At 41.6% G+C, this 12,712-nt stretch overlaps 1 protein-coding gene across 2 annotated transcripts in view; it reads right to left on the bottom strand.

The window, feature by feature from the left end:
• TMTC1 (transmembrane O-mannosyltransferase targeting cadherins 1) overlaps window positions 1-12,712 on the bottom strand; it is a 147,813-nt gene that overhangs the window by 65,284 nt on the left and 69,817 nt on the right. For both annotated transcript variants that reach the window (XM_064458046.1, XM_064458037.1), the window contains exon 8: window positions 12,176-12,365. In XM_064458046.1, the coding sequence (XP_064314116.1) occupies window positions 12,176-12,365 (190 nt within the window). The remainder of the gene's footprint in view (window positions 1-12,175; window positions 12,366-12,712) is intronic.

The following is a 12,712-nucleotide window of genomic DNA, read 5'->3' as shown; positions in this document are numbered from 1 at the left end:
CTCATGCTTTCTGTTGATGATCTCAAAGGATGACATCAGGCTAACTGAAGTGTAGCATTAGGTCTGTTAAATCACCCAGGCAGACATCTGTGCTTTCCTGCCCTGCGATACTGCTGCCTCTGCAGCACCCTTCCGCAGCCATTGGGAGAAGCTTTGTCATGCTTAGAAACAGACGCAGTCAGAATCACTTAATGGTTGCAGCACTTCCTAATTGTTGTGGGCAATTTCTCGACTTCGGAGAGCAAATTGACTTCTCTTTACTGAAGAGATCTAAATTTAGAAACATTGAACAAGATTTTTGAGTAGAGGAACAGAGGTCGATCAATGATGGAGGGACAAGCAGTACAACCTGTCTTGTTTTTGCAGAGGTACAGACTGCGACACCAGTTACCACTGGCCTAGTCAGTGGTTGAAATTCAGAAGTCCCAGTATTAAAATATATAAGATATAGTCATGCTATTGTATGGGGAAAGACAACAAACATTTTCTGTGGGTGCAAATGCAAGGGCATGTGCTAGGAGGCTCTGATGTCACTTTAGAGAAGCTGAACCACAGGATGGCAAAGAAGTACACTGGCTTCCCCTGGCTCAAATTTGAAACATGAAGCAGAGAGGGGAGCAGAATTCACGTCTCCAGATCTTTATCAATATCTCCTTTAAACAGCACCTGTAACGTGTTTCTATTATCTACTTTTTCAGTGTGTTGAATCACAATTGCTAGTGCCTTCCTGCAGTCACAACAGCACCTAAAATGCATTACTCCCAGAGCTGAAGCTGACACCAATCCATAAAGCTGATGAGCAGAGGTGCCTGGTAATGATCATTTTGGCTTGTAATTATAATAGAAAATTGAATAGAAAAAAAAGATTAAAAATTATTTCTCAACTTTGAATGCAAATTTTCAGTCCTAGATCAACTCCATCTAACTTCCCACCGAGCTCTGGACATATACTTCATCTCTCTCCCAGCATTTGACACTCCTTTCCCGCTTTGTCTGGCCTAATTATGGTGCCCATTTGCTACCACCACTCTACCCCAGGGCTTCAACAACAAAGACCTGGCAGCAAAGGAGGTATGTTGACCCAAAGGGAGTGTACTGCTAATGCATAAAATGTTCTCTGTCCCCCAGATATGCTCTTGCTTTCAAATGAACCAACTAACAAATATTTCTCCAGTTGTTGGTTCATTAAATCAATAATTGGGAAAGCAACCTACAGTTACCATCTCTAGGAAGGACACGGTTATTCAAGGCTGCAACACTGGAGATAAGCAAAGGAAACTGAATGCTGGAGAAAGACAAATAAATCCTGTACATCAAATAGGAAGGAGGAAAATGTGGGAATCAGCTTGAATGAAAGAAAAAAATGGTACTGTGTGCCCTTTCTCCCTCCACAACAAGTCACAGCTCTAGACTAATGCCATTGAGGGCTGCCAGCTCCATCCCTTGGGCAGAGCTCAGCGTCGGGAGCCCAGCACTCACAAACCAGCCTCACGGCGCAGCAGAGCCTTCTATGGTGCTACTTATTTAGGAGACAAGAAACATCTGGCAGCACCCTTTTTAAAGCATTCAGTTCAGGCAGAGGCTTTTGTGAAGAGCTGGTCCTGAAGGCCAGGCTTTGGCCGATTTTGTGCTACACGTGGTCCTGCCTGTGAGCCAGCAGGTCACGCTGCTGAGCGTATGCTGCGGTCACTCCAGAGCTCAGTTAGGCATCCTCTCCTCTACCCAGCCATTAACTTCTCCAAAATTTGTACAGACACTTCCTGTATTTGACACCTTGGCCCTGTGTCTGGGTCCTGCCCAGGAGGAGAGGCTGGGAGAGGCCCTCAGCAGGATGAGCAGGTGGGGTTGCTGGTCATCTGAGATTAATCTGTGGCCACTAATGAGATAATCTGGGTATGGCCTCTGGTGCAAGCAATTCCTAAATCACTGGACGCCCACAGCAGGGAATTTATACTGGAGGAAAAAGTTACCCTATTCACAGCCAGATCTTATTTCTTACCTCTCTGAATAGTTTCTACTGGACAATCAGGTACTGAGCAAAACCAACCTTTGACTTGACCTGAGAGCTGCACGTTCTTCCATCCCAGCCCTGCAAAGCTATCTGTCCCTGCCTTCCCAGCAAGGGCTGACATCTGCTCATCTAGGCAGCTCAGAGAAAACAGAAAAAAAGGAGGACAGAAATGCAACAATGATTTGCTGAAAGGATTGTGTGTACCACAGGTAGTAACATTAGACAGCTAAAAGCTATCAGCACAGGTGTCATAGGACATAATATTCTTTATCTTTTTCCCCTATCAAAATCTGCTTAGCAGATTCACCTTTTATTCCCCCTTCCACTGGAGGGGCTGGTAAGATTTATAAATGAGTAGACAAGCAGGACAGAATGGCACAAGAACATCAGGGACTGGTACTGTAGGGCTGCAGGAACAGAACGCAGCAGGATCTTCCATCCAACATAAGCCACAAAAGATGCCCTCCACATTTAAAAAAAAAAATAAACAAAAAAAACCCCTGTAGCTTGTTACAGGTTTTTGGTCTTTTTTGGGGGGGGGGGGGGATGGGTAGGGGTGCAGGGTAAATATTGGGACCATTTACTTAGTTTAACTGCTCTGGTCCTATAAGCCCACTTAAGAGATAGCTGAGCTAAAAGTGGCAGAACCAGAATCTTCCAGGTGCCTGGAACAGTAATAGAGGCTTTTAAAGAGTAGTAGGCGATTTTGTTTGTTTCCCTTTTTCCTTAAAATTAAAAAAAAAACAACCCAAAACTAAGACTAGAAATTATAGGTCACTTCATTCCTTTTACAGAGGGACATATTTCCTCTTAAACATAGTGCTTTCTTTTGGAAATATAAAACTTATCTTCCTATCTGTCACAGAGGTCTCTGGGGGAAAAATAAAAGTGCACCTTTAAATTAACCTTAGAATTATTCCTTTTGTTAAAGACAAGCTGACTTCAAATCAAAATAACATTCCTTATAGCAGATAGTTTGGTGGAGGTTTTCAAATTCACATCTACCTCTAAGTACAATTAGGCCTTCATTATACTGTAAGAAAAAAACCAAACCCAAACCATACCAACAAAACAAACCAAAACCACTGAAATGTTTTTTAACCTGCTACTTTTCATAGACTTACCAAAGAACGGAAGACCACCACTACTTCTCCCAAAGGCAAGGCAAAAAATTGTCACACAAAAGAGCAAAGAATCACTCTGAGGCCAAAACCCATCAACACAGCAATAAATCTCGGAAATGGCTTCCTTGGCAATTTGGGGGAAAAGAAAGAAAGTCTTGAGTTTACAACTGAAAAACATCTCCCCATATTACATATAAGACATACTCCTGAGCCACAAATAAATATTTGCTGACTACTGTTAAATCACAAAGTACAGGGCCCACAAAGTACAAGCACAGGAGGTACGCAGATTACTTCGACATACCTGTCAAAGTATGGACTTGCATAAGCCCACTGCAAATTCCCTATCTCTCTCATTGAGAAAGCATTGTCTGATGTGCCAGACCCGTTAAGTGTCACACTGTGATGGCAGGACTTACGTGCACATCCCTTGGCACCTCCAAGGGCTGAGGCATTGGAAATCGGAACCATGAGGACAACCTTCCTTCTGGCTGGACAAAGTTGACCTCAGGGAAGACAGCAGCCAGACAAACAAGTCCAAGGAAAATTCTGTTCTGTTCTACCTTGGAATGTTTCCAAAGGTGCTTATACATCCTTGCCTGTTTGATGGGAAGGTGGCAATCAAATGGGTTTAATTTCTTCCGCTAACAGTTTATTTTGAGAATGAGGCAAGTGTCACCTTTCCACCATTTAGAACCAACAGCTCCTTGGAGTAAAGACTTTCTTTCTACCAAAAGCATAAATCACCCTTTGCCAGCCAGCTTTGGATGATCCATTGCAGCCAGTGAGATGTTATCCTTGGAACATTTGACTGCAAGCACAGAAAAGCTGGTGTCCAGGAAAGTTGGTAGTGCATGGCTGTATAAAATGTTTGCAGGCCTAGGAGGTAAGTGTATTATCCACTAGAAGAGACACAAAGATTCAAAGAAGATACGTGGCTGTCTGTAGACCACACACAGATTACGCTTCTTCAGCGTATTCGTAACATCCACTTGGGCAAGCCCTTAGTTCAGGCTGCACAGAAACTTAATTCATGTATTCCTGTTGTACCAGCCACTTGTGAAGCCACAAGCAGCTTGGCAACATGACTCCTCACCAGCCTGCACCAAACCACTGGCAGCATCTCACCTGACAACAGGTCAGGATCTACAAACATCTACTCTTGCACTTCCAACATATGTGGTGTTAAAAATAAAAGGGACAGTGTAGAAGCATGTCAAATTCACTCTGCATTCACATATAAGGTGATAAAAAGCCAGCTTAAGCTAATTAGGAATCAACCCTAGGGATTCATTCCTTCACAAGAAAAAAATCTGTTGATGTAAAGCTTGCAGAGTGCTCCCCGGTCCCATCTCACTGGTGCAGGCACAGACAGGCCATGGCAGAGCTGTGCCATGATCCATGTACCATCAGCATGGTCTCCTTTAGGTCACCAGCAGAAATCAGGATGGGACACGTACATCTTTGTCTTCTGTGGCCAAACTGGAGGGCACTGTGGAGCTGTGGCTGTTTTGCTCTGCTACCTGTGCCACCACAATTGAGTGAACAGTGCCAAAAGTCAGGTGTCAGCAGATGGTCTGAAAAACTCGAACATTTGGTGAGGAAAAGGTAACTGCCCAGCTTCAAATCTGGCTCAGATACCAGACTTAATCAGCTTGCTCCTACAAAAAGAGCCACAAATTCTGTAACCACTATAATTTATCAATTTTATTCTTCTCATTAAAAAAAAAAAAAAATCAGCATCTTCAGTAGCACCAGCTGCTTGAATGCCAGGCTTAGCAACTCACTGTCATCCTAAAATAGCTCAGTTTTCCTTGGTGATCATCTAGTTCTGATAAAATCATCCACAGTTACTACTCACTAGAATTAAGCAAATTTTATACTCCACAGGTAGTCCAAAACCATGGAGATTTATACTACTACTTTGACCACCACTGCTCACTGCTTATTAACTGACACGTTGATCCTGTTTCCAGCATTCAGCAACAACGAAAACTACTTTCCAGTTCACCAGCAGCAGCACCTGTTCAGGAATCGGTGTACGGGCAAACATGCACCAGTCAGACTGAATCAAAACCCCTGGAAGTATCATCAACTTCTTAACCTAGAATCATCTGAAGATAAATACTTAGACCACCCAATGAGATCTTTCACTTTCCATTGCCAGAAGGAAATACATCCTGGTCTGTACCACTAGGTGAAACAGCCTGTTTTTCAGAGTGCTGCAAGTGTCTAAAAACCTCTGTTTACATCGATGGGAACTGTGGGTTCTCAAACACTCTGGAAATCAGGCTCTCCATTATGAAATAAAGCAGAAAGTAGTCCTTTCCTAACCCCATAACCCACAGCAGGGCACGGAAGTGTATTCTACTGACATTTCACTTCTTATTTGAGTATCTTAAAGTAAAATTTTGGTATCTACTATTTTCTCTTTCCCTGTAGACCTCAGTTACCCATCTATTCAGCTGTGTGTTTACAGTCTTTCTTATCCAGGTTTCTAAAATTCCCTGAAGGTATAAGCTCATTTTCCCAATCCTTAATCTCTGCAGCCTCTAATTCTGCCTGATGAGCCAATTTGAGCAGGATGCAGCAGCACATGCATCTTTGAAAGAGAAGTGGAACATTACAAAAGGAAGTAGGAAAGTCAACAAATTGCTCCAGGAATCAGAAAAATGCTTTTGACGTTGAGGTTGTTTTTCCCACTCCCCTTTTATACTGTGAGTGCAGGGTGCTTCACTACATGGGGAAAATATCCCAAAAGGTGTAAAAAAAGAAAAAACACCACCAAAAAAACCCACCAAAGGTAAAATTTAAACACATGTGCACTGCTTGCAGTATGTACCAGCATGATCTTTGTAAAAGGAACTCTGTCATGGTGAGTCTGCTCTTAAGAGGTAACACTGAACAAGAGAGTCCTAATAAAAAACATGCACTAGTTTGGCACCCTAATGTTTAACTCAGACCAACTAGGAACAATGAGCATCATCATGTCCCTCAGCTGTATATTTCTTGGTCCTCATTACACCTACACTCTCCTTCTCACCCTACTATTCTGCCACTCCAAAACCTTTCAGTTCTGAGTGGGTCTGGAAATATTAACTCAAATCAGAAGAAGAAAATGGCAGCAAACAAAGAGAGTATCTTTGAAAATATAGTAATTCAGTGTTAATATGCTGAAAATGACACAACTACCTACCCCTATGAAAACTACCTACCTAGCACGACAAACTCCTGCAGGAGTTAAAAGCCTGTTTGTTGAGATGCTGAATATCTTCATGGTGAGCCAAATCAGAACTACTTCAAGCTATGGTTGTATTTACTTAGAGTACCACACTCCAAAGCTGTTATCTCAAACATCTACCAAGAAAAAAAAAATCTGATGCAAAAGGTATTTTGATAGTTCTTGCGTTTCTTTTTTTAATTCAGAAGGGTAACTGCATACAAACAGACTAAGTAAGGTTTCTTCTTTTGCTTGTTTGTTGGCTGGCACAGCAAGCACCCTGGGAAGGCTTCTGTGTTTCTTCCAGCCCCACCAGGGACCCGCAGCTGATCCACTTGCGGCACTCGACAGAGCAGAAACGCATCCGGCAAGGCACGCAGGGTGCCTGCAAGGGGCTCCCCACCTTCCTCCAGCTTTCACTAAACAAAGTCTTTCTGGCTTATTACTCTCTCCCTGCAGCAAACATTAATGACAGAAGCAGCATAGAAAAACCTCACTGCTAAGGATTAAGGACATCAGTCCTGACCTTCTCTCTGTGTGGAAGGAATTCAAGTGGGCCCTCAGGAAAATGAAAGCAGGATTTGTTTTAAATGGACCTTTCATGAAAATTACTGTGGTTTCCAGCTCGTCAGATAGACTCTGTCGATAAATACCCTTCCTCATCTCGCCGTGCCTTTGAAGCAGGTATTGTTCTGGAAGTGTTGTGGCATATGAATTTTGCTAGGCGTACTTTCTAACTGTGCTCATACTACAGTAGAATATTACCAAAGGCAATTGTTCCCCAGAAAGGTCCATAAGCTGTGATTTATTAATGAAATGCCAAACCTGGGAAATGAGGCAAAGGTCTCGGGAGTACAGGGTAAAGTAAATAGCATGACAGAATACACATAATGAGCGCTGGCAAAAACAACAGAAACATACACACAAAGAGAAGACGCAAATGCTTTCCTCTCCTTGAAGGTATTAAACATAGCCAGCTAAGAAATATAGTCTGCCAGTGACTAAGGAATATGCTTAGATGATGTTCATACATATAAAGCACCAGATAAATGGCAATATGATGTCAATTACAGCACGAATGAAAGTCATAATAATTCGGCATGAAATGCCTTGTCTTGGCTAAGAAGCAGTATGCAGAGAAATGTAGATGCAGCAGTATCTTAAAATTAGACCTGAAGTAAAAAACAACCAACTGTAGCATATGAAAGAACAGGATAATAATATATATCTCAGTTGCATATAATGAATATAACCTGAAAATCATCGCTGTTTCCTGTACCATATGTAGCCATGTCACACACAGCAGCAAAGCATGTTCTTTAAAAAGATATGCCCTAGAGGACCACTGGAGATTTTTTTGTAAAACTGATGTGAAACATAAGTAGCACTCCCTCCTCAGACATGAGCAAACTGTTGCACATCATTATGTGTTCTGCTGAACAAGTAGAAGGTGCTGTGAACCACCATAAGGTACCTCCATAGCGCTGGTCATGAGTACAAATGTCAGTCAAGGCCCAAGCAGTAAGAGGTGCAATAAATTCCCCCAGACTGGTCAGACACAAAAGCTACTGTTTCAAATTAAACTCCAGATCACCTTGCCCTGAATTACCCCATCACACACACGAGTTTTCCCCACTATCAGCCCTCCATGTATCAGGTACCACATAGAAAGTGGACTCTGATCCATCATAAGCTCCGTACGTATGTTCACAGCTACAACTACAGGACAAGCTGTGTTTTAATCACACTGCTAATTAAGCAGCGACTTAAAAATGCCATGCAGAGTGGCATTTCAAACATCTGAAGGGTTTTCCTTTCATGCTTATTGAATTATTATGACATATCAAAGAAATAACTGTTGTCCTGACAATATGCCAAGAATTGTTGTCCTCTCTCTAGTTCACCAGGTGCTCACCATTTCTTCCACCATAAAAAAGCAGCACTATGGGACCTTGGGTATGTTAGTGGCCATTTGAAGCATCAGACAGATTATTTCTCTAGCCCTGTAACTGGCATGCTTGGCAACCAAAAAGAGTGCTTCATCCATTTCTCTGGTACCTTTGTAATCTACCTAGTCCCAAAGCTGGAAGACAGACCACATCCATTCCTTGCAGCTGAGGCTGTCTTTGAAAATGAACAGTACATAAATCTCATCCTCTTTTCCCAACTATTATTATTTCTCTGGGATGCAGGCATTTGCAATAGCATCCCCAGCATGCTACTAGAAGCCCAACCAGCCTGGGTAAAGCAGCTCACCGCAAAAAGCTGTGCAGAACCTGAGGATTTCAAGACCCGCTGGTGACTCCCGATGTCTTGGCTAAAACAACTCAAGAGGCCAGCTTGCAGAGCATGTTGGGCATCTGCATGGTGAAAAATCAAGGCTCAAAAAGGTTTCAAAGAGCTGCTTAACGATGGACTGCAACTTTGCCACATCAGTCACTATGAAAAAAATCTTGACCAGAGACAACAGCAAGGTCCTTTACTCCCATAGCAGGGGGTACGCCAAGGAGCAGGTCTTTTCTTTACTCCCATCAGGCCTCCTGAAGGTGGACTTTAATTGTCACACATGATAGGGTTGGCTGCAGCAAAAGACAAGCCTGGCTGTGCACCTAACACTGTGCAGAGCAACAAGTTCTCCTTGGGAAGCTGCTCATAGAGAGCTCTTTGGCTGATAAGCAAGAGGGATTAGCACTATGCACATGAAATGACCCAGCAAATGACAGTTATATATAAGGAATTAACAAAGCAATTTTTTCAAGTGACTTCCTCATTATGTAAGAAGGAGAACAACATCAAAAGTACACACGGAGGATGAGGAGGGAGGCTTCTCTCTCCAAACAATAACAAACTGGTGAGCTGCCTTCTCTGTTTCTGCAGGTTTCAGCATAAAACCCCCAATCTACTAACAGGCGTGTTCCAAGCAAAGCACCATTTCTTCTCCTTCTGAGGTATAATAACGTTCACAAAATGACATGGAACAAGAAAACTTCATGCCTTAGATGTCCTTTATCAGCACTACACATACATGCCAAAAGGGTTATTACCCTAATCACAAACGTCAACAACAAATTAGCCCTGTTTAAAATTCAGTGGCAACAAAGGCAGAAATCCAATACATGCATTCCCTAATTACAGTCCATGTAATATATTCTGCGAGTCTCCTGTGAGCTTATTTTTTAGATGCACACGCAACGCCTCTTGCCACTGAAAAATCAGTCCAGTGTTCACTGCACAAATGTCTTCACTTTTGCCAAAAAAATTTATAGCATTTCCATTCTCCATGCGACAGAAAGCAAAGCGTTAGCGCCAATGACAATGAATATGAGGTTTTGTCCTCTCTTACCCCTGCACACCTACACAAACGAAAGGCACACAAACTGCTTGCCGGTTCACTCTAAAACCATTCCTTAGAAAACTGCAAGCTATTGCTTCCAGGTTAGACTTTGCAATGAAAAGGGAGAGAAAAATGACTGCTAAGGCAGTTTTGTGTATTTGCTTCAAAAAGAAAGCAGAACATCTTACACTTTATGGGGGTGGGGGCGGGAATCAACTGAGGCATCTTATGCTGCCTACAAGCTGCAAAATACTAAGAACTAGCCTGCCTGGGGCTTGACTGAAGGATGGTCCTTCTTGGTGGTAGCAATGTTGTATGAAAGGTCACTGCTGTTGCATTTGGAAAGAAGCTTTCTTAAGAGTCTCATATAATGCAGTTCATGTGTCCTACACTTCCCTCTCCTCGCTGTAGAAGACATTCCTGAGAGTGTCCGAAGCCAAACAGGATAATTTATTTCCAGGAAATGTACCTCTTCCTACTGTTTGCTTTCCTCAATAATTCATACTACTCAGCACAACACAGTCAACTTCATACCACTGAATGGGAGTATCACAACAGGGTTGTTATGGGAATTGTTAAAACAGAAAATAGTTTCAGAAATATAGAATTGTCTGAAAAGTGGAATATTTCAGCTACCTCTATACCTAGGGCTGGGGGAAGCACATCCAAGTTGACCCCCAGGAACCATTACCAGTTCCATGTTCACCGTAGGTTTGCTGGGAGGCTGCAAGAGGAGACTGATTAGAGTACTTTGTCAATAATAGGTGATGGTTCTAGTTTTACTTGGATTAGACACAAAAGCAGATCACTTCAGATACAATTTATTCCATGTTTGGGGTTTTCAAGGATAAACACAAAGGAATCTACAAGATGAATTTCAAAGCATCCAGTAAGTAAATGCCTGGAGAGTGAAATTCATGTTGCTTAATGCAACATTAACAGTGGTTAAGAGCAAAGCAGTGAACTTATTCTCATAAAAAATTAGAAGCTGCAGCTTCAAATCAAACAGAGGTATTCATAAATCCAGACTGAGTTGTTTTGACTTTAAGGAAAAGCAGAGAAGGAAAAAAAATATTATAAAATCCAGAAATCTAATGCACAAAGTGTTTTGAAATATTTTGTTTTGCAGTTTGACAGAAGACAAACAATTCAGTTACCCAAAGGAATCCTTCTGGATTATTGTTTTACCCAAAATAAAATAACACAAAATGTCTTTGGATAATCCTGAAAGATTTTTTTCCCCAGCAAACCAACAACATTAATCTTACACATAGTACCGATTCCGACAACAGGGAGAAGAAATAAAAAGCAACTGAAACTTCAAAGAACACAGGATAAGATTTTTTCAGAAGTGTTCAATAGTGGGCTAATGAGAATTTTATCATTAACTACCCTGGGAACGGGATTAGGTCTAATACAAACACTTCTGGATATCTCTAGCAGTGAGTAATGAAAGCAGAAGAAATACAAGATGATGTACAACCTGCAGGTAGAACCAGTGATTACCTATTAGGGTATTTTCCCATATTTCCCACACAGCATCTGTCAATGTATAATCTAAATTAATAACTCTGCAGTCTCAAACTGTTCGGTTCATTTTCCACCTTTTATCAGGAGCACAGAGAAGACTGCCAGGGTAGACTGAAGCATCTACATGACCTGCACATTTTAGCCTAACGTAGGTATTAAAAACCCATCAATCCCCTACTATGCTTTTCAGTGATACATGTGTTTAAGGAAGAGCAACTTTTGTACTACTTCAAAAATTACTACCAACACCTTTCCTTAAGAAGTTTCCACAAAACAACTGAAGGAGGAATAGCTTTTAACTCTCTATGACCCACAAAAAAACCCTTCCACATAAGTGCGTATGTGATCTCTGATGAGTCTAGTACAACCTCACTTTCATTTCTGCAATATGATTAATGGTGGATCTAAAATGCTGAATTGTGAAGCACTGCTTGCCGACGATATTATTTACGTTAAATAACAATTTCCAGACCATTTCAGATTTCCCACATTCCATTACTCCACTGACAGGAAATCTTCTCATCAAGATGTATCCAACGTTTAGGTTTTAGAAGCAAAACAAAGGTACAAATGCAATAATTTATTTCATTTTCAAATGCCTCTGCAGATGACAGTTCCCAGTTCTGTTTGAAGCAAGTGACAAAGAGCCTAATGACTATGGGAGAGACAGAGACACTTAACAACTTCAGTGGGGTTTGGATCATTAACCATAATTGAATGCAGGACTCCGGGCCAAGTTTTGCCCTCAAATCAGACCAATTAGAGACTGAGACATACAGCTAGAGGGACATTTTCATCTGTTAAGCTGCCTGCATTAGTTACGTAGCGGTATGGTTTTTTTCAACTCAATCCAATGCATTTGAGAGGAAAACTTGCACTTACTGACCATTTCATCTGAAGATTAGGAAACAAAAGATTTTAAACAAAACGTTGTATTGCGTGTCTTTTAGCATTACCTTGAATGCAGCTATGCAGTGCAGGCTGAGTAATGTCATCACCAGTACCAGGAACACTGTGGCTAAGTTCCTCACATCCCAGATGGACTCGATCAAAGGGATACTGCCAACCTGCCAGTCGTAGCACAGGGTGATTGGTGCCAGCAGAAGCCATGCATTGAAGGCCAGAAGGTAGGAATAAGTTAGAAACCTGCAAAGGAAAACAGGTAACGTAATACATGGGATGACTGCCAACACACGAAACATTTTTTTTTTTGCAATTACCACTTACTATATGGGAGGAAGAAAGAAAAAAGAAAAAAAGCTCTGCGCACACAGGCAGTACCATACCTCTCTGTCAATAAAACGATGCTAACACAGTGAGGGGCACTTCAACAGGTCCTTTAAAGAAATTACATAAAATCAATAATATTTACGTAGTTTCTATGCACCAGTCTTTAGAAAACTAAGAAGTCTTCATCTCCCATTCAAATCCTAGATTTTTGAAGTGGCTTTCTTCCAGCTTCAAAAATAAATGAATGATAACTAAGCAGGAAC

This window comes from Phalacrocorax carbo, chromosome 1, assembly GCF_963921805.1.
Source record: "Phalacrocorax carbo chromosome 1, bPhaCar2.1, whole genome shotgun sequence".
Lineage (NCBI taxonomy): Eukaryota > Metazoa > Chordata > Aves > Suliformes > Phalacrocoracidae > Phalacrocorax > Phalacrocorax carbo.
This window is presented reverse-complemented; position numbering and strand designations above follow the sequence as displayed.